This window comes from Dermacentor albipictus, chromosome 5 (genome assembly GCF_038994185.2).
Source record: "Dermacentor albipictus isolate Rhodes 1998 colony chromosome 5, USDA_Dalb.pri_finalv2, whole genome shotgun sequence".
In the NCBI taxonomy this organism is placed as follows: domain Eukaryota; kingdom Metazoa; phylum Arthropoda; class Arachnida; order Ixodida; family Ixodidae; genus Dermacentor; species Dermacentor albipictus.
In genome coordinates, this window is record NC_091825.1 from 133924115 (window position 1) to 133943432 (window position 19318).

The 19318-nt window shown below is 47.2% G+C and overlaps 1 protein-coding gene across 1 annotated transcript in view; it reads left to right on the forward strand.

Moving 5' to 3' along the window:
* Positions 1-1920: 1920 nt before the first annotated feature.
* The window catches only part of LOC135921280 (17-beta-hydroxysteroid dehydrogenase 13-like), a 128704-nt gene continuing 111306 nt past the window's right edge, over positions 1921-19318 (forward strand). The window contains exon 1 of the mRNA XM_065455604.2: positions 1921-2830. Coding sequence (XP_065311676.1) covers positions 2603-2830 — 228 coding nt within the window. The 5' untranslated portion in view covers positions 1921-2602. The remainder of the gene's footprint in view (positions 2831-19318) is intronic.

Below are 19318 nucleotides of genomic sequence, written 5' to 3' on the forward strand. Positions count from 1 at the left end.
ATAATTTGGTCCAGTAAGTTGCGCTTGAGGAATTGCAATACGGCCAGTCTGGAGTATCACCGTGAGACGACACCTGTTCAGCCAGAAAAGGCAAGAAACCGTCTTTGTTCTATATTGCTTGCCAGTTTCGGTACCGTACGTGAGTACCGACACATTATACTCAATTGACTCACGATAACTGAATGTCGACTAATTTGAAATTCCGGTTAATTCAAACAAACAGGTAAATTCCAGTCGGTACTTTTCGTCGGTTTCAGAGAACCTTGAAGCTGCTTAATTTAACTTCAGTGGATATTTTGGCAACATTACACACTACATGACGACGGGCAAGTGAGAGAAACAGAGGGGAGAGAAGACGCTACATTACACGATGGCGGATGTAGCCACGCAAGTTCGTAAAGCAGAACACGTGATACTGGCGCCGACGGCTCATACAGAGAGTTGTTTGTAAATAAAGTTCATCTCACTCGTATTTCGGTCTCTATCACAAAGATGTATGGGGTATTCGTGGCCTATAGCCTGTAGGCTAAATGCGCCCGCATAATCCCTACCACCACTAAATAGCGCAAGTGATGATAGTGGGTAATGTATGTACGTAGGCACGAAAGCCAAATAAGGCAAAGGAGCGTCAAAAACGTCGACGTGAACACCATAACAGCGTACCTTTATTAAAGTCGAATTAATATTCAGCGAGATCCTGCGAGCAAAGGGTGATAAATTATTGCCCGCAGGCAATACGAAAGTGTTAGGCACGAAAAAAAAAAAAAGACGTTCTCACACTGTAAATGACCGATGCGCGAACCCCAGCATGGAGAGTCCAAGACAAAAAAAAAGCAACAAATATCCACTATTGTTGGTACAAAAAGGAAAGTGCGCAGGTCCAACGCACATCTTGAAATCTAGAAGCGAAGCTATCGTAAAGCGGGTAATGAAACGCTATAAATTTGCCCATCTCATTCCTGCGTCACTGGCGTAAAGCAAACGCGCGCGCATGGGCGCTGTGCAATATTGAACAACTCCTACATTGGCTTGTCTCTCGCCTTTTCTTCTTACTTATTTTAAATGCTCCGTCCGGTTCTTGGCCAATCCATACCCCACCCCTACCATTGTATGTATGTGTCATAGTATGGAGATCATCATCGCCATCAAAACGCATCGACCATCTCAAATAGCTAGTCAGCGTTGTTAGCCCGCTTCTTGGCCAATTCTGGGTATGGGACATAGTACAAAATTCATCATCATTATCATGTAATAATAATCATCATCGACACGCGGAGATCGGTCATCTGAAATGCTAGATGGAGTTGGCACACTGGTAGCATACGTGCGATTGTGGACCTATGGTCTTATGGATGAAGCATTGCACTGCTATGCTGGAGGGCCAGTGTTCGATCCCAGCGTCGGGCACCTACGTAATTTAATTGTTTTTAGCTGTCAGTAATAGGTAAGGCAGCAGCATAAGCTAACTAGTGTCCACGGTGAGGAAAGTCCAGGAGGATTTGCAAAGAAGGCTTCGCTTTAACCCAGCTTAACCTTCGAAGCAGGAGATTTCTTTTTTTTTTAATGCGAGGGTAAATGCCTCGGGGCATACAGGGGTATGGGATGGGGGATGAATAAGGATGATTATATGAATGAAAAAAAGATTTGCCGATCTAATGAAGTCCAAGAAGGATCGATAATGTGGTCCCTGTGTCCAAGCAGTGTAATCGCTCGGATTATGCGGCGAAAGTCCCGCTGCTGCGAGGTGCCGGAGCCGCGTCGGTTTCAGTGCAGGGCAAACTCACAGCAGGAGATTTATCTGTACACGAGATAAGGACCACATGTAATCCCCCACGCAAACTCGCGCGCCACACCACCGTCGCAACCGAAAACAGCATCCCCATCGACAAAATACCGAAGACGATGAAACAAACGCGAGTGAATCGCCACCTATCCCAAGCGTGAGCGTCGACCAAATCGGGCGCGGGACTCATGGCGTGGCCCAAAGGCCTCCCAAAATTCCCGATCTCGACGCTTCGCCGCTGCGCCGCGGGGCGTCGCGCCGTGCGGCGGCTTTGAACAGCTGGCGGGGCAGCAGGCGGCGGTCGAGGCGGCGACGCCGGCGCGGCGAGGGTGCCCGGGCGAGGCCGCCACACCCGACGGGCCTCGGCGCAAGGAGTGCGTGCTCGGCCAGAGTAGTGCTTCCTTCTGCAGAGCCCGGCCGGCGGCTTCTCCGCTCCGGTTCCGCTGCCTCCGCCGTGACGGGCCGGCGACCCTCACCGACACAAAATCGGCCCGTCGTCCCTGACCGACCTTTCGAAGAAAGTCCCGCGCTCCGTGGCAATTCGGCGACGAGACTCCTCTCCCCGCTGCGGCGGCCGCTTTCCCTTTTCGAGCCTGGACTTTGGCGCCGAAAATCCACGCGGTCACTCCTACCGTCTCCGCCGAAGCCACTCGTCGCTTTGCTGTGTGCTTGCTGGTCGCGCACGGAGGACTCCGTCTGCAGCGCGCATTCCTGAGCCGTGGCGCCTTCTCGCCCTCACGCGGGTCCCGCGCGCTTTGAACACGCCGCTCGGCGACCGGCCTGCCGCGACCGTTGCAACCACCCGGCTGCTGCCGAACCATGGAGGTGGCGCCGTACGTGTTGCTCCTGCTCGAGATGTTGGTTGTCGTAGGGCGCTGCGTGTTGTCGGTGCTTGTGTACATGCTGCGACTTGTGGTTCCCGCGAGCCGCAAGTCGCTGCGCGACAAGCACGTGCTCGTGACCGGAGCGGGACACGGGCTGGGACGCGAGATCGCCCTGCGCTGCGCGCAAGTCGGCGCTAAGCTCATCCTGCTCGACATCAACAAGGTGAGTGGAGAGTAGTTAGCTTCTGCTTAGGCAACCTGCAGGCCGGCACTCTTAAATAGTTAGCTGACAGCTTGACGCATACGTGTTTCGTGTTTCTGAAGTTGCGTGAAATTACAAAGCTACCGGTTTTTCTACATCGCGCCTGAACTAGTCGTCAAGGCATAGAGACGTATACCAGATGACATTGTCGATTGCGTTTTTTCAAATGTCACTCGATTCGCGTGGTTCTCTCGTAGCTTGCTAACTTGCAGACTCCCCCAGTCGGACCGCTGTTAGAATTTCGAAGTACTTCCAGAGACGTCGAAGACTTAAACGCACGGGCGTTGGATCCTGCACACGATGGCCACAGACGTCACAATGCTTGTTCCGAGCGAGATAGCGCAGTTTGAATAAACACATACGGAGCGAAGCCCGCTTTGACACTGGGTCAAATTTCATCAGTGATGGTCACACAAATTCGCACCATGACTTGCGCAGTTTGTGCGTTGAAATCTAATTGGAAAACCTTGGTTTTGTTCTGTGATTGATATTGTTAAAATCTAGGTTGGATTAATGTTACAACTTTCTTGTCCAAATTTACGTTATCATAAAAGCTCCGATTTCCTGAATTTTTTCATTAGTATGGCTTGGGCGGACGAGTACTTAGTGACATGATTTGCTTACTTACTGTCAAAAAGAAATAAATGTAAAGCAGCACAAGGTGGCTTTTCTGTACGTGACTTTCACTGTCCGCTTAGTCCAGTCAAAGCCCTCCTTCTGTAGTTTGCTGGCCTTGGATCGCGATCGCGTCCGATCCGCATCGAATTTTTTTATCGCTGCCTCACGGTTCCACGCTCCGGATCAAGTTCGGATGAGCTTAAGAGCACCAGCCGTCTCTAGTGCATCCAAAGCACACATAAAACTTGCTTAATACCCTGTAAAAACTGGGCTTCCAAACTCCTCCCCTCCCCCCCCCCTTTTTTTTTGCCTGACAAATATTATTTTGTTTGTCATTTTTGGGTCAGGCTATTATCTTCTGCTGATCGTCTGCAACTTTCAGCAACTGCATGGTCGTCAGCCTGCGACCACAATCAAAAAGGCTCGATCACGATGCACGGATCGCGATTCAGTGGATCCGGATCGAGCGAGATCGCCATCGAAAGTGGTTGCGTAGCGTCTACTCAATCTGCCATCGAGCTCAATCAGGATCTGGCCCGATCGCGATCGAAGATGACCGTGTGACACCGGCATGAGTCACCGCCTCATTATGCTTTGTCACAAAGCAAATCGAAACTCTGAGATAACAAACAATATATATTACGCATGCAGTATTCAGTGGGCCATAACTGCAATGAGTGATTTACGGCGGTGTAAACTGTTCGTATTTGGCACGAAAGAAATAACGGGAGGGAAATGAAGACCCAGATGGCTACGGCGTTGTGCTGCTGGGCACAAGGGCGCGGGTGCGACTGCAGGCCAACCACACGCGGTCAGAATATAATTTCAGAACCCTCCACTATGGCCCTACCCGTTTAGGGGGCGTTATACCCCACGAAGTATTTTGGATGGAATGAAAAATCGGGAAAAAGAAAACACGGATTCAATGCGCATGTCGAAATCTGTCAGGCGAAGCTTGTGTGAAGCGCTTCATTAAGCGCTATGCAACTAAATGCGATGCGTACAACGGCCGTCCTCGCTTCCCTTCTATAGCTCGACGATCCTCGCTCAACTTACGCTCTTGTCCCATTAATGTACACTTCTTTCGGTACACTCGGCTGCTTCTGCTTCCGACTTCTCCACTACTCTGTAGCTGACATCAATTTGTCTGTTAGCGGTTTCACTTTTTTGTGCCTCTTGTTGTTGTTGGTGGTAAAAACATTTTATTGTTCTGTTTGTATATTCGGGCACGTACCCGTTGGCACGTACCCTTTCTGCGGCACTGGCCAACAAATGACACGTTTTCAGTGGCTCGAGTGGTTGATTGGTACACAGGCCCTGTGCCCAAGTTGTTTTCGACTCGACAAGACAGCGCCCGCACAGTTGGGAGGAAGCGCCAACTAAGGCAATTCACTATAAAAGAAAACTCGGCGCCAGCTTGTTGCTCTCTTACAACTTCTTTTGTATCGGAGCGACAGCATTTTGCAGGCTCGCAACGACCGCGCACTCGTATAATGTGGCACCCCTCAACCCCTGCATTCCGCAGATACGCCGGAGACCAAACCGGTATCTCTCTCTTAATAACCCTGAGCTGTGTACGGGGGAGCAATATTTTCGAAGGTTTTTGAAGTATAAATCACGCCTGACATATGCAATTACTTGTAAGCCCGATTCTAAAGCAAGAACAAAGAGCATACAACCGTAGTCCCCGAAATAACACGGGCTCGCAGTGGTGGTCTCGGATGCCACGGTAGAAGCTTTCCTCAAGTTACGCTGCATGAACGGTGTACCAGAACCCCATATTTGTCGCACGCCTAAACTAAGCTAACTTGACCTGACCTGACATAACTTATATACTCGACGAAAAAGAGCACTTAAGCGAGTATACTGTCCGGTTCCCTCGCCTATACCTTGATGTAACACTTCGCTTTAATGAACACTATCAGCAAGGTGATTCGTTGAAATGGCAATGACTGCAAGCGCCATCTTTCCACTTAGCTTTCGGGAAATGAATTCATGCAAGGACAATAAGCACCCACCCAGCTCAATCTCGGCAACGCCCCTTCGCGTTAACCCAATCCAGAAACGGCCGACGTGACGCAAGCTGTTCGTAATCAAGTGGCTTCGTGACTGTCACTTCGTAGTCTCTGCTTCGTAATTAAAGTTTACGCGACTGCATTTCCCCGGCGCAACTGCAGGCCTGTCAAAGGCACGTGTATACACGGGCGAACTTTCTGTCGCTCTAAGAAAAGTTTTGCACCCTTTGAACAACAATCGTCGTCTGTATTGAATATTCTTTTTGTTTTTGTTTTTTGTTTTTTCTCTCTTCAACGCTACTCGCCCGCTACTTTCATGTCACGAACGACACGTACCCCCGTGGTACAACGTTCTTAGTAGCAAAAAAAAAAAAAGCGATTGCATACTTTTACAGAAAGGGAACGCAAGCAAGACAGCTGACGATTATTGGAACAAGATGCAACTCAGAAGGGTGCATACGTTTTCCTTTTTCAGAGTGCACACGAATTTCGTGGCACTGAGCTATTTCTGTAGAGAATTACACGCCTCAACAGACACTCAAGTACTGCTTCTATAACCTTATCTAGGAAGCATCGTAGCAGAACACTTCGGCATTTTCGTCTACCGATCACGGGACCTCAGTCCTCTTGTAAGCAGGTCCCCTCAGAGGGAGGTCGCAAATGGGGCAGTCCACTAGGGCAGCGACATGTCCTGTCTTTTTCATGTAACGCTTCGCCGTTTTTCCCGCTTGGTGGCGGAAAGTCTAAACCCCTGCCTTATATGTTGAGCACCTCGCTAAAGCAATCCACTTGTTGCGCATTTGAATACGTCGTGAGCTGCAAGGCACATCGCAAAATTTTACTTTGTGTTATATAAGCAAAACAGAAAATTGGGAACAGCCGGTATTAGTTGACCATTTCGAACTGTAGCGCAAGAACTTGCGCACAAGAGAAGAGGCGGCGAGCACGCTCGCGATAGTTGTGTGTGCATACAGACAGCGCGTGTTCCTCCTCTAAGACGTGCGCTCCGTTCTTCTCCTTATTTTTTTGCGCTACAGTTCCATATGTATTGAATGAAATAAGTGAAAAGTGTATTGGGGTGCTTACTGTAGCTCACTAGTTCGGGGACATCAAAAGCCCGCTAAAACATACCGTTTAACGGAAGAGCTATATAGCGTTCGGCAGATCGAGTTTCACTGGAAACGTCGAAAATTGCGTTGATCAGCACAGCGACATGGCCGAGAATTATAGGCGATTGTGGAACGTTTAATACACCGCTTATTTGTGTCTTTGTTCGTTTAACTTATGTCGTCGATTCGAATGCGTGCCAGCGTCGACGTTAACTCGGTTGCATATTTTGACAAGACACTCCTGACGTCAATACGGAACTGTTGTTGTTATGTAAATGCTTATTTTTTTGCGGCCGGCGGACAAGGCCATGCCATTTACATACATTCCTTAATTGCATAGAATAAGGACAACACGTTCCTTCTTTTCTTTTCTTGCTGTCAAAGCAATTAGTTTGCTGTCAGCAGTCGTTAAGGAAAAATACTTCGTCTGCCTCGTGTTTGGCAAGATTTCAGCATTGCGTTATAACGTGCGGGTGGAGTGGCATTATGAAGCACGCGCACACGGAGGGGGGGGGGGGGGGGCATGTGCACAGTAAAAAGAAAACCGTATGACAAGCAGGACTAATACGGAAATGATTACCCTAAACAAGTAATCTTCAAAAAAAGAAAGAAAAAAACAATGCGGGCGAGATGTGAAACGTAACTGCCTAACACAGCCCCGCGCGCCTCTGTCAAATTTCCTTCTCCTGACGTCACCTATATATGCTCATTTAATGACGCTCCCCGCGTCCGCTCCCAACGTCAATAAGCCTGCGAACGACCGAGAATAAGATCGCGACGATGCAGATTGTGTAACTGTTAGCACGCGATGGCGCCTGTTTTGTTCCTTTGGAGAAGTCTCATCAATGTACATTTGCTATATCTCTTCACTTCTCTTTATTTCTTATTTTTATTTCGCCATTGTGTCTTTTTTCTTCGCGCTAATGACTTCGAGATGACCTGGCGTCACATCGCGCGCGAGAATCGGTTTCCGATGCGCGCGGCGCAATGAATAAAATGCGTCTTGCACGCGCTGCAAGTCGCATTTGCGCTTTGCTTCTTTTCGTATGCTTATCTCGATAAGTGATCATCTGAAGTGATAACCGTTCGCTGGCAGCTGTTGTGTCCTGAAAGAGAGAACTCAGATAATGCAGGTCGCTCCCCGTGGGAGGCTCATGGAATGTGAAGATATGGGCGCGAGAATCCAGCTTAAACGCGCTTTATGCTCGTGACTCGTATCAGAAGAAAGGATTTTCCGTCTGACATCGCAAAGGCACAGATATTTAGTGGACGAGCACAAACGCGGTGCGCTTACTGAAACGGGCCGTTTCAGCGAAGTTTTCGTAACGTTTCTCATTGAACTGCGACGCGTCAGAAATAATTACCGGGCGAACTCGGAGATAGCTGCGAAATATTAAACTGTTCGCCTTTAATGCAGCGTTCCTAAACCATTACGTACATGGCGGCGTATTGTGCTGGTAACGGACGCCGTGTCGCTCGGTTAAATTACCTTTAAGAACACTCGCTGACTGCAGTGGTGTTAGTGAACGGGATCGTTGCCGCGCGTGAAGTATTCAGCGTCTAATGAAGCCCCAACTTTATGGTCGCGTATCGCTGATTACGGCATTTATTATCTCATCGCTGCTTCCCTGGGTAGAACTCTCGTTTATCATTCGAGGCACACGTACCACACTACGAGCTTCGAGCATGCATACCTTCTCTTCGTTCAAAGAAAGAAACTTATGGAATATTCTCACAGAATTTGCAGCCAGTGACATACACTACGTATATTGAAAGCATTGAGATTGAAAGCGATAGCTCCAAGGGTCCCATGACGCGGAAAATGCGTCGGCGTCGGCGTTGACCGTGCGTTGGACGTGTGTGAAAACTCCCGATGGAAGTAAAGAATTAATAAATATTGTTAACAGATCAAAGAAAGTTCGCATTGACGGCAAGTTTCTCAGGGAGGTTCCTGTGACCAAAGGAAATCAATTGAGCTGAAAAGAAAATTGCGGTTTAGGTGGAAATCGAACCAGGGCCTTCGGAATGCGAAACGGCCACGAAGGCTCGTCTGTTCAACCTTGTTAACGGAAGTCGTATATGAATGCTTCGTGGTCTTTGACTTAGTAAAGTGTGTTAGAGAAATGTACCGTTTCGCGCATGGTAAATATGATTCGGTAATTAAGAATGGACTAATTAGACTGAAGTGAGTGCGAGTGTTCGGGTGGTTAATTGTACCTAAACAAATGAATGTGAGTGCATGCGTGATGGATCGACAAGCAGACTTTGTTCTGACTTGGAAAAGTGTTTTAGAGAAACGTACTTACGTGTACGTGGTAATTGAGTATGCTAATTAGGAAGCAGGTAATTATATTAAAGTAATATCGTGTGCTGATTCGTTGAACTTAAACAACTGAATGCATATGTATGTGTGACGTATCGATGAGAAGCTTGTGGTTTAAGTATCTGGTATTGTTAGAGAGCGTGTCTTATCATTAGTAAGCTAATTACAGGTATTATGTGAGTGTTTGGATGTTCTATCGAATTTTAATTGACGTGATCATGAACATGGAGAAGCGTGTCACATGATTCAGCGCACATGAGCATAGCAATAATTAGTGATCGATATTTAAGTGGTCATTAGTGATAGGTGTTTGATAGCGATTGGTAATTCCCGATCGATAATGTGTGATTAAATGCGCATTGCAATTTGCAACAAAGCCGCGGAGAGGTATCATTGTCCTTGAGCAAAGCGCTGTGCGTGCGTGCGTGCGTGCGTGCGTGCGTGCGTGCGTGCGTGCGTGCGCGTGCGTGTGTGTGTGTGTGCGCGTGCGTGTCTGTGTGCGCGTGTGTTTGTGTAAGCGAACATGAGACTTTGTAGTGTGCGGTGAGAAGCAAGTGATTGTGTGAAGTAAACAAATTGACGTACGATGAAAAAGCAGGTAGTGGCGGGAAACGAGAGCACGAGAAGCAGTTAGGGACCCTTTAACGCTATCGCGTTCTACTCTTTAAAGGCGAACCTTAAGGGTCTCTCATTTTTGTTATTTCTTTGTCTGAAATTACGTCTTACAGTTGAGCGCACATTATCTACGTTTATTCTATTATATTTTGTTGCCCCATCTGATACTTTTCTCGCTTTTCGCATTATATTCCGTTTAATTTATAGCTACTTAGTTCAACCTAATAAGAGCGTTGAACGTATTTCTGCGCATTCAACCTTAATGCGTTACATCTATGCGATGCAAATAAGAGCGCACAAAAAAATAAAGGACAGGCATGAAGACAGAATGCGAGGATGGAACAGCAGTCCACTAATGTCTTCGTCGCTGTCTCCTACCTTGTTTGGTCGGGTAGATAAGAGCTTTTACAGGTTGCATTGACTGGCCCGAACACGGCTTGAACGTGGAGATAGGTATATTGGGGGACCGGCGGCTAACCATCTTCCCCTCGTCGTCTGGCGAGCGAAGGATGGGAACTGGAGTGACGAGTCGTATATATAGTGCAGGGCAAGAGGGTAACGAAGAAAGCAAAGACAAGACGCTTCGCCTCTGCTTGCTTTCGGTGGCGACGTCCAGCTTATCACGGGCTACCTGACCACCTCCAATCATAACACTTGCTTCAAGGTTTCGTCGGCCACTGTGCGGCTCCCTTCGATGCTGCGTAAAAAAACAAGCGACCATTCGCGACTTCGATCACTCTTGTTGATCGCAGACCCAACGCCAGATTCATTCGCAGACCGGACTTTGTAATGCCCACCTCATAACCCATCGTAGCAGCGGGCGACTGCAAGGCGCCGCTAAAATTCTTAACGACGACAAAACCTGCGCAAACTGCTTTTTGGCCTTAGTGATGTGCATTGCACGGCCATGACCCTGTGTTGTGATAGTGCCTATGCTCTCTCTCTCTCTCTCTCTCTCTCTCTCCACTCGCCGCGGTAACTCAGTGGTTATGGCATTGCACCACTCAGCTCGAGGTCGCGCGTGCCGTGCCGGCCGCGGCGGCCGCATTCCGGTGGAACCGGAATGTAACGACGGTCGCGTACAGTGCATTGGACGCACGTTAAAGAACCCCGGGTAATCAAAATTAACCCGGAGTCCCTCACTACGGCGTGCCTCATAATCAGATCGTTGTTCTGACACGTAAAGCCGTACAAACGTTTTTTTAACAGCGGGGCCGTTTAAGCTTTAGTTCCGCCGTGGAGCGTTACCACAAAAAACTCGGCCCAGCTTTGCGCCGCCTCGCGTTGCCCAGCAACCACCTGCGAGATCACCGAGCCACGTCACCTGCTCGCACCCCACGCGCGTATACGGCGGAGTCGTGACGTCACGGTCGAGCAAAAGTTCGAAAGAGCCGGCGCGGCCACACATCTCTCGCATCCTCTACTCCGTGCGTACGTGCTGCTGCCATGGCAAGACCGAAGAAAGTCCGGATGCCCGAAGCAGACGCGGCTTATCAGGAAGAGCGCCGTACTGCCAAGCGAGAAGCGATGCGTCGCTGCCGAGCTGAGCCGGAACGCCGGGTCGAGGATCTTGAGTTTCAGTCCAGGGAACGCGAGAGTCGGCGCCTGAACGCTCGACGTCGCCGAGAAAGCGATCCAGGGCTGCGACTGCTCGAAAAACTTTCAGCGTCAAGCCTACCGAGACAACTTAGCCAAGCCTACCATAACCTCGCAAAACCTAGAAACGACTTAACCAAGCCTACCAACAACTTGGCGAAACCTAGCATAACCTCGCAAAACCTACAAACAACTTAGGCAAGCCACGTAAAAGCTAGGTGATCACAAGCTCCACTGTTGACTCCAGGAGCCTTGCACCAGTAGTGCAAGCTGCGCATGTTTTTTTTTTTTTTCATCGATAACTTCAAGGGGAGTTTCGCAGCCCTTATCGTGCGAGGGGTAAAGGCCAGCGTGCGGTGGCGTGCTCGTTATCAAATGCCAAGAAACAGCCAGCGAGGCAAGCTGCGTTGGAGTGACGAATTTTCGGCTTTAAAACGTAATTATACGTGATTATAAAGTAAAAGCGGCCCTTTCGTATATACCTCACTCGAACGCACTTCCTTGCGTGGTTTATTTAGACAGCAATCCCTGATTCTTGCTTCTTGTGTCGCGTTTTACCGTCTCCACGTTAGAGCTCGGCTATAGGATCACGTTTGCACGGCTGCGGCGGCGAAAGCTGACGGCGTGGTCCCGCAACGCAGCGCAAACTGCGTGGCGGCCCCGGAGCGTGCCGTATATGACGATGCGTTCGCTATAAATTATCACTAAGAACAGCCAGCAAAGAGACCCCCCAAGTACTTCTGAAGAGTGCGCGAACTCGCTTAAGCAGCTTCGCTGTCTATGATGTGACAGTTGCTCAGAATGACATGCACCTGGGAAGGCTATCTCTCTTTCTCTCTCTGCTTTCTTCTTAACTTTCCATTCTCCACCTCCCCGGTTTTCTAGTGTAGGGTAGCAAACTTTATTTTCGGTCCTGGTTGACCTTCCTGCAGTTCTCCTTTATTTCATATCTCTCTCTCTCTCTCTCTCTCTCTCCTGTGGCTATGTCAATGTATTGACTTCTGTTTCGCCACTACAGGGCGGTCGACGACGGATGACACGTACAGTGCTATCATATCTATAGATTATGAGCTCCGTGTAATTTTTGCATGACTGTGGAAGGTCGCTTGTTGCGTTCGTATACGAGTTCGAGTAGGTTAGAATACCGCCTGTTGATCTACGCACGCATTTCTTGCGTAATCGGCCGTGGAACGGACCTGCATGAGCTAATTTAGATTAATTGCACACCCAGGCATGGATTCATCGCTTCTCTCCCTCTCCCTTGGCCTTGCGTCACAACACCATCATCGTCTCTTTCTCGTTCTAGTATTTTCGTGCTCTACGCATGACCGTTTCCAGACAGAGTTTAAAAGCATATTTCGAAGCAAACGTAGGCAGAAAGGCGCCTGCAAAGAGAAATAAAAGCACCCCGGATGAGTTCAAGCAGAAGCACAAAAAGCTTCGTACGCTAAAAACAGCTCGTACGAACAGGCGCCGGCCAATCACGATGGCGAGCATATTCGCTGAGGCAGTCTGTAAATGGCCGACAGTGATTACGAACGAGAACCTTTGTTTATCCGGCCTCATATTCTTTTCCTGGTATTCTTTCACAATGATTCGTTACGAAAGACGCAGACGAGGAAAAATAGGCAGAAGTATTACAAAACATTGGCGCAATCGTGTATCAGCCTTCTATCACATGACATAACTCGAACTCGCCTTTCGATTGCACACAGCTACGCCTTGTAACCTGTGCCTTCGGACTTTCACTTATTATTTTGGTAGTCTCGTTGTTTTTTCGGGTTTTCCCGCTGTTATTACGATATATACAATCGCCACACTTTCTTTTTAATAAGCATTTAACTGAAAGACGGCGTTCATGCCGACCCTATACTTTTTCCTGCGCGTCTATCCTTTGTCGCTGTATACATTGCGAACATTCTAACTTGTCTAGTACTCACTTGCATATGTATATATGCACCAGTGCACGCAATTTGCATACTTTTCTTTTGCCAACAAGAACACCTGACTAGCAGGTTAGCGCTTGTATTTTTTCCTTTCACCTTGTCCGCTGTTTCACTCATGGTGCAGCGCAACATTTTCCATGTCTGGGCGCCAGCCAGGCCCGCCCGTCAGCCTCGAAGCGGACGAACCTTTGTCACGCTACGTTCGGACGCCCATCAAGGCTGCCTGTGTGTGGTGGCAACGCGCCCGTATAGATCCGTGCATTATACCCAGCGCGGCGGCTCGTTGGCGGTGGCGTTCTGTTGCCGACACAAGCAGAGATGGAGGTCGCTGGTTCGATTCCTGACCGCAGCGGCAGCATTGCACCGGATGCGGAATGCAATAACGCTTGCATACACAGATAGATTTCGGTACATGTTAAAGAAACCCAGGTTGTCAAAGTTAAGGACGTAGGTGCGCTTCGCAACGTCTCCTCTTGCATTGAGTACATGGCTTCACGATTAAGGCGCGCACGGGCCGTTACTATATACAATGTGTGCTTTAGTCGGGACGAAGAACGCGCTACCAGCACTATGGCATTCGATGCATCGAATGCCATTCGGTCTCTTGCGGTGCTACACAGTAAAATATAATGGCATTCACAAATGATAACAATGACGATCTGGAAAAAAAATTTGTGAAATTTGAATACATTTTGTGTCTATTAAGCGTGTTTAAGAACTTTTGCGATTACGTTTAAAACGGACGAAAACATTTTGACGCCAATTATTCATAACTAAAAGCACTTCGATCAACACATTCCATATGGCCGAGCGCCGCAACAGACTCTTGATGCAAAGAGTAACAGCGCTTGAGCGCAGCCCGTGGTGAAAATATCATCGCGGCAAAAATAATCATTCCTTTTTATAACTCCAAAAAGATATCTTCTGACTTTCCTGATGCACGCAATATTTTTTCGCTTTGCGTGTTGCTGTTGTCTATTCTGGGGTTTAGAGTATACATTCGGTTCGAAATCGAATGCGAATGAGTCCCCTAACTCATTCGATCGCAAATGTCATTCGATTCGAATGACATTAAATTTTCCCGTGTAAATCCCGATTAGTGGCATTATATGCGAATGTCATTCGATTGGAATGACATTAAATCTTCCCGTGTGACAGGGGTATAAGAAAACTTGAAAAACACTTCGTTTTTCCTCCGCAACAATCCTCCCCCTCCCCCCTTTCCGGCAGCCTTCTGCAGCAAGATTGAAAGCTGAGCCTGTTAGTATGGATCCACGCTTAAGAACATTTCAGTGCTTGTGTCTCTACGCTTCCCTTCGTCCCCGTGTCTTCCGTAATGTTTTGTCCTTAAGCGTGTCTTTAGCTTCCGACGGCGTTCCAGTGCGCCGTCTTATTTTATAGATAGAAAGGCCGCGACAAGGCGATGCTGATAGCCCGGAACGCGCTGTCCACACGTCTTCACCGCCTCCTCCGGAAGTATATAGCTGGCGTACCCGGCAGGTTCCTATCTCGCACTGCCTTACGCTTCCCGGAAGTCAGGGCCTGACGCCCCGTGACTGACCTCCGCGCCCTCCTGGCGTTTCCTTCCTACGTTTGGCGGTTGCAATTTTAGCAGGGCGCTCCGGGTACCGGCGATACACGGCAGAACGGAACATCGCCGTTGGCACTTATCTTCGCAGTAGGCTTGTAAGACTCGACCGCAGCTTCGACGCTTCGTTAAGGTGTCCCCGACGCAGACGAGTTACGTGAGAAAAGTATGGGGCGTTTTGGCGTAGACATGATCATTGTAGATGTCCTAACTGTTTTTTTTTTTCTTTTTAAGCGGAAGCATTCCTTGGCGAGTACCGCAGCGAAATCTCTCTGTCACGCGAAAAGTGTAATACCTTCTATCTGCGTGGAAAAGCATGGGGCGCTTTGGTGCAGACATGATCATTGCAGATGTCCTAACTGTTCTTTTTTAAAGCGGAAGCATTCTTTGGCGAGTACCGCAGTGAAATCCCTCTGTCACGCTAAAAGTGTAATGCCTTCTATCTGCAAAGAATGCATAATTAGGGAAGACATTTAATCATTATAATAGTGTAAATTTAGATGATCGATAGTTTTATAAGCGATAAGGAACAAAAGAAATAAAGGCTGATCCGACAGAAAACCATTCGCGTCAGGCCGCCTTGCAAGTTTACTTTTGCGCATTACAGTGTTATGTGCAGAAAAGCCTGCTGTAGGCTGCTGAGAATGGAAAGAATAACTGATTAGTACATGGTATAATAAGTTAATTAAAAAAGGGAAAATGAGACCTCCACCCAATCGTAACAACTGCTACAAAGGAAACCCATACGGATTCCTCGAAAGGAAAGCCTCGAAGTTGAAGAAAAATTCGTCCTGCTGCGGGACTCGTACCCGGAACCACCGCTTTTCCGGGGCAGCCGCTTTGCCATCCAAGCAAACCAGGCGGCTAGCAAATAGGAGAGCGAAGTTGGAACTTAACAAATGGAAGCAAACGCAAGAGTTTGACGTAATAGTTCTGCGAAAACCCGCAAGGTAGAGAGAATTCTCTCCACCTTGCGAGTCTCCGCAGAACTATTACGTCAAACATGTGGTAATAGTCTTGCAACAAATTATTCGTGGCGCTAGGAAAAAAATACTGGCGACGCCACCGTCACCGCGTCAAGGTCGTAATAAAAAGGAAAAATAGAAAATAAAATAATAAAGGGGAAAAACGGCTGTGCTGAAACAGGTTGTGACGGCGTTCTGGCTCAGTTGATACGATTGCATTGAAAAGGCCATGCCGATCTTGGCAACTCATCTCCACACCGTTGAGTGCACAGGTTTCATTTCTTTAGCACCCGAAAAGCGATGAGTAGACAGGCATAAGCCAGGAAAAGCAGTTAAGCAATAGTGAAGAGCCGAGCCGAAGGATGCTTAAGCAACAGTAGACAACTCTCATAATTAGTGTAGCATTTGTCTTGCCGTGCTTGCTAGTAGCATTTTTACACGTCTGTCTTGTGAATGTAATCGGTTAACTGCTTTCCTTTTGGATGATATGCAACTGGCACGAGATTTTTTCTTGTATATTTTCTCCCGTATTCCTTTGATGTGGCCTCTCTTGACATGGCTGCCGAATGGTATAGCCCGCAGTGACTGACAAATGAAGTAAGGTACAGCTACATTAGCGGAGGTGTCTACGGCGGCATAGCTGCTAAATGAGCTTCAGCGAAATTTTGCGGCGTCTGTCAAAGTTATCACAGCCATGTTTTTCATTATCGCTTCTCCTTGAAGAAGTCGTCAGAACTCTGTTAGCCCCCCCACCTAATATATTCCATCACGGATCCGAGACTCGTTTGTTGTACACATACACACATTGTTTACATTTGTTAGTCGATGGTGTTACTGCTCATAATGTCGGGTGATATTGAAGAAAACCCTGGGCCTATGGCCGCGCAACTGTTGCAAATGGCATTAGATAACTAGGCCCCGGCTGAAAGTGGCTTTAATGACATTAAGACTCAGATCTGCGAACTGTATGCAAAGATAAACAAGACACCCAGTGCACTAGATGTTATCCAGGAAATAAAAACCAGAATAGATTCTCTTGAGGACACTGTGCGGTTACAAGTAAAAGAAACTGGTAGAATACGAAAACAGAAGCAGACGTAACAATCTTCTCGTTTTTGGTGTCGAAGAAAGTGCCTTTGAAACAGACATTAATTTGAAAAAGCAGTCATGGAAAAGGTATTTCAGGACAAGCTCGGCGTTGAGGTAAAGACGTTAGAAAGAGTACATCACCTGGGCAGGATTAAAAAGGGGAAAAGTAGATCGGTGTCATGCGATTCCATGAATATAAAGAAAAGGAGCACGTTATGAAAAACTGCTACAAACTGAAGGGATCTTCCCACTCCGTCAGCAATGACTATGCACCATAAACGGTGGAAATTCGAAAACAGTTATGGGAAAGTGCTGCTTCGGAAAGCGCTAATAAGGTTAAGCTTTCACTGATCCATGAAAAACTGAAGATAAAAGACAAAAGTTATTTTTGGGACCAAGCGCGAGGAGAACGTCGGGAGATACCGCAAAACGGGGACAAAACCGCCCCAAATTTGCACGGCTTTTCTGTAACTACACTGCGCCGGAGGATGCTTCAAAACAGCACGCATATCTACGTCTTGTTTTGTTGAATGCACGGAGTACTGCACAGAATATCACAGAACTTAAACCTATATTACTGTCTCATAACCTACAGGAAGTTATTATTACAGAAACGTGGTTAAATAGTTTAGTTCCCAATGACTGTGTTGTTCATCGGGGATATAAAATGTTCAGATGGAATAGGGGCTCAAGGAGGTGGGGGCGTAGCTGTAGTTATTCATCAAAATTCATCGAAAGAACAGACTGTGGCTTTTCAGAAGCAGTATGGTGCAAATTATCATTGAGTGGCGTTGCTTTCATTGTGGGAGGCATGTACAGGGCCCCTGCTACGACGCCTGAGTTCCTGGACGAATTAAACGCTTTTTTGTGCACCCATTTAAATAAGAGTACAAGGCTAATAATGACTGGAGATCTTAATTTACCCCACATAAACTGCAAAACTCTCGCCCGGACACAGATAAGTTTCGAGTGCTGAAAAACTACTGGAAATTATGTTTTGTTAATTTAAGGCAAATTGTTGAAGAAAATACACCAGAAACTTTATATTCTCAGACATTGTTAAACCTTGTGTTCCCATCTAGCAAAGTCGAACCAGGAATATCACACCACGAAATGATGTCCGTCGCTATACCAGTCGATATACACTGTCGCTGGCGATCACCTGCTTTTAAACTTATGAACGACTATACGCACGGGCAGGTGGTACAACAATAGTAGACAACTTAAGTCTATCATTTAATGAATTTGAACTTGCGTCATCTAGTGAGTCTGTAGAAGAATTGTGGCAGCGTTGCAAGGGAATCGTCAACCGTTGCGTAGATACTTTTATTCCTACCCGCGTGAAAAAAACAAAAACAAAGCAGCATAGCCCATGGATAACTCGGGATTAATACACACAACGCGCAGAATAAGACGGTTTCGCAAAAATAAACAAAACCTAGCCCTGGTGTTCAATTTGCGTGCTCAACTAAAATTAGCCTTACGGGCATCCAAGAAAAAGTACTTTAACGAAACGCTTCCTGGGTTCCTGAAGTCTTCGCCACGAAGGTTTTGGATGCACTTAAGCGATAAAGAAGAAAAGGTACACCAGATAAAAAACGGATCTTAAAGGATCACGAAAAAAGACGCAAATAGCAGAATGCTTTAATGTAGTTTTCCAGTCAGTACTTACGAAGACGACAACAGAGCAAGGAAAAAAAGGAGCGCAGTGAATTGGGCGCCTGCGCAATTGGCCCACTAGAAATCACTCAGGCAGGCATAGTTTAGCCATTGCTTACTCTTGATACCAAAAATCAAGCGGACCAGACGGGATCCCAAGTTAATCTTTCCGGCGATATGCTGAATGGGCGTCATTTTGTTTAATAACCTTTAGAAATCCTTGGAAACCAGTTCATTACGTCAAGATTGGCTCAACGCTGCTGTGATTCCGGTTTTTAAATCCGGCAGTCGAAGTCAAGTTAGCAACTATCGTCCCATATCACTTATTTCTGTGATTTGTAAGCTTATAGAGCATGCAATAGCAAAGCATATCACTCTTTTCCTTGAAGCGTATAACTTTTTCTTTTCATCACAACATGGATTCCGAAGCGGATTGTCCACTGTTTCGCAACTCATTGAGACGGTTCATGATATTTATCTAGCTTTGGATGCCTGCGAACCAATTTTCGTCATCTGCATAGAGTTCGCAAAAGCCTTTGATAAGGTATCGCATTGCAAATTGCTTCTTAAAATTCAGAACGCAGGTATTGCTACAGGCATTGTGAACTGGATTGCAGCCTATTTTTATTGGCCGCGTACAACGTCCGCATTGAAAAGTGCTTGTCTCATGCACTAGAAGTCTTCTCTGGGGTCCGTATTGGGGCCGCTATTATTCTTGATTTATATCAATGATATTTCCAGTGTTCTTGAATCAGCTGTTAAAATACAACTTTTTGCCGACGAGTGTTTGCGTTATTCTACCGTGGCAGAAAAAACCGACCAAAGGAAAATTAATCGATGCCTCCAAGGTTTACATGACTGGCGCATAAGATGGGAAGTGGGAATAAATTACTCGAAATTGACGTTTGCTCATATAACAAGAAAGG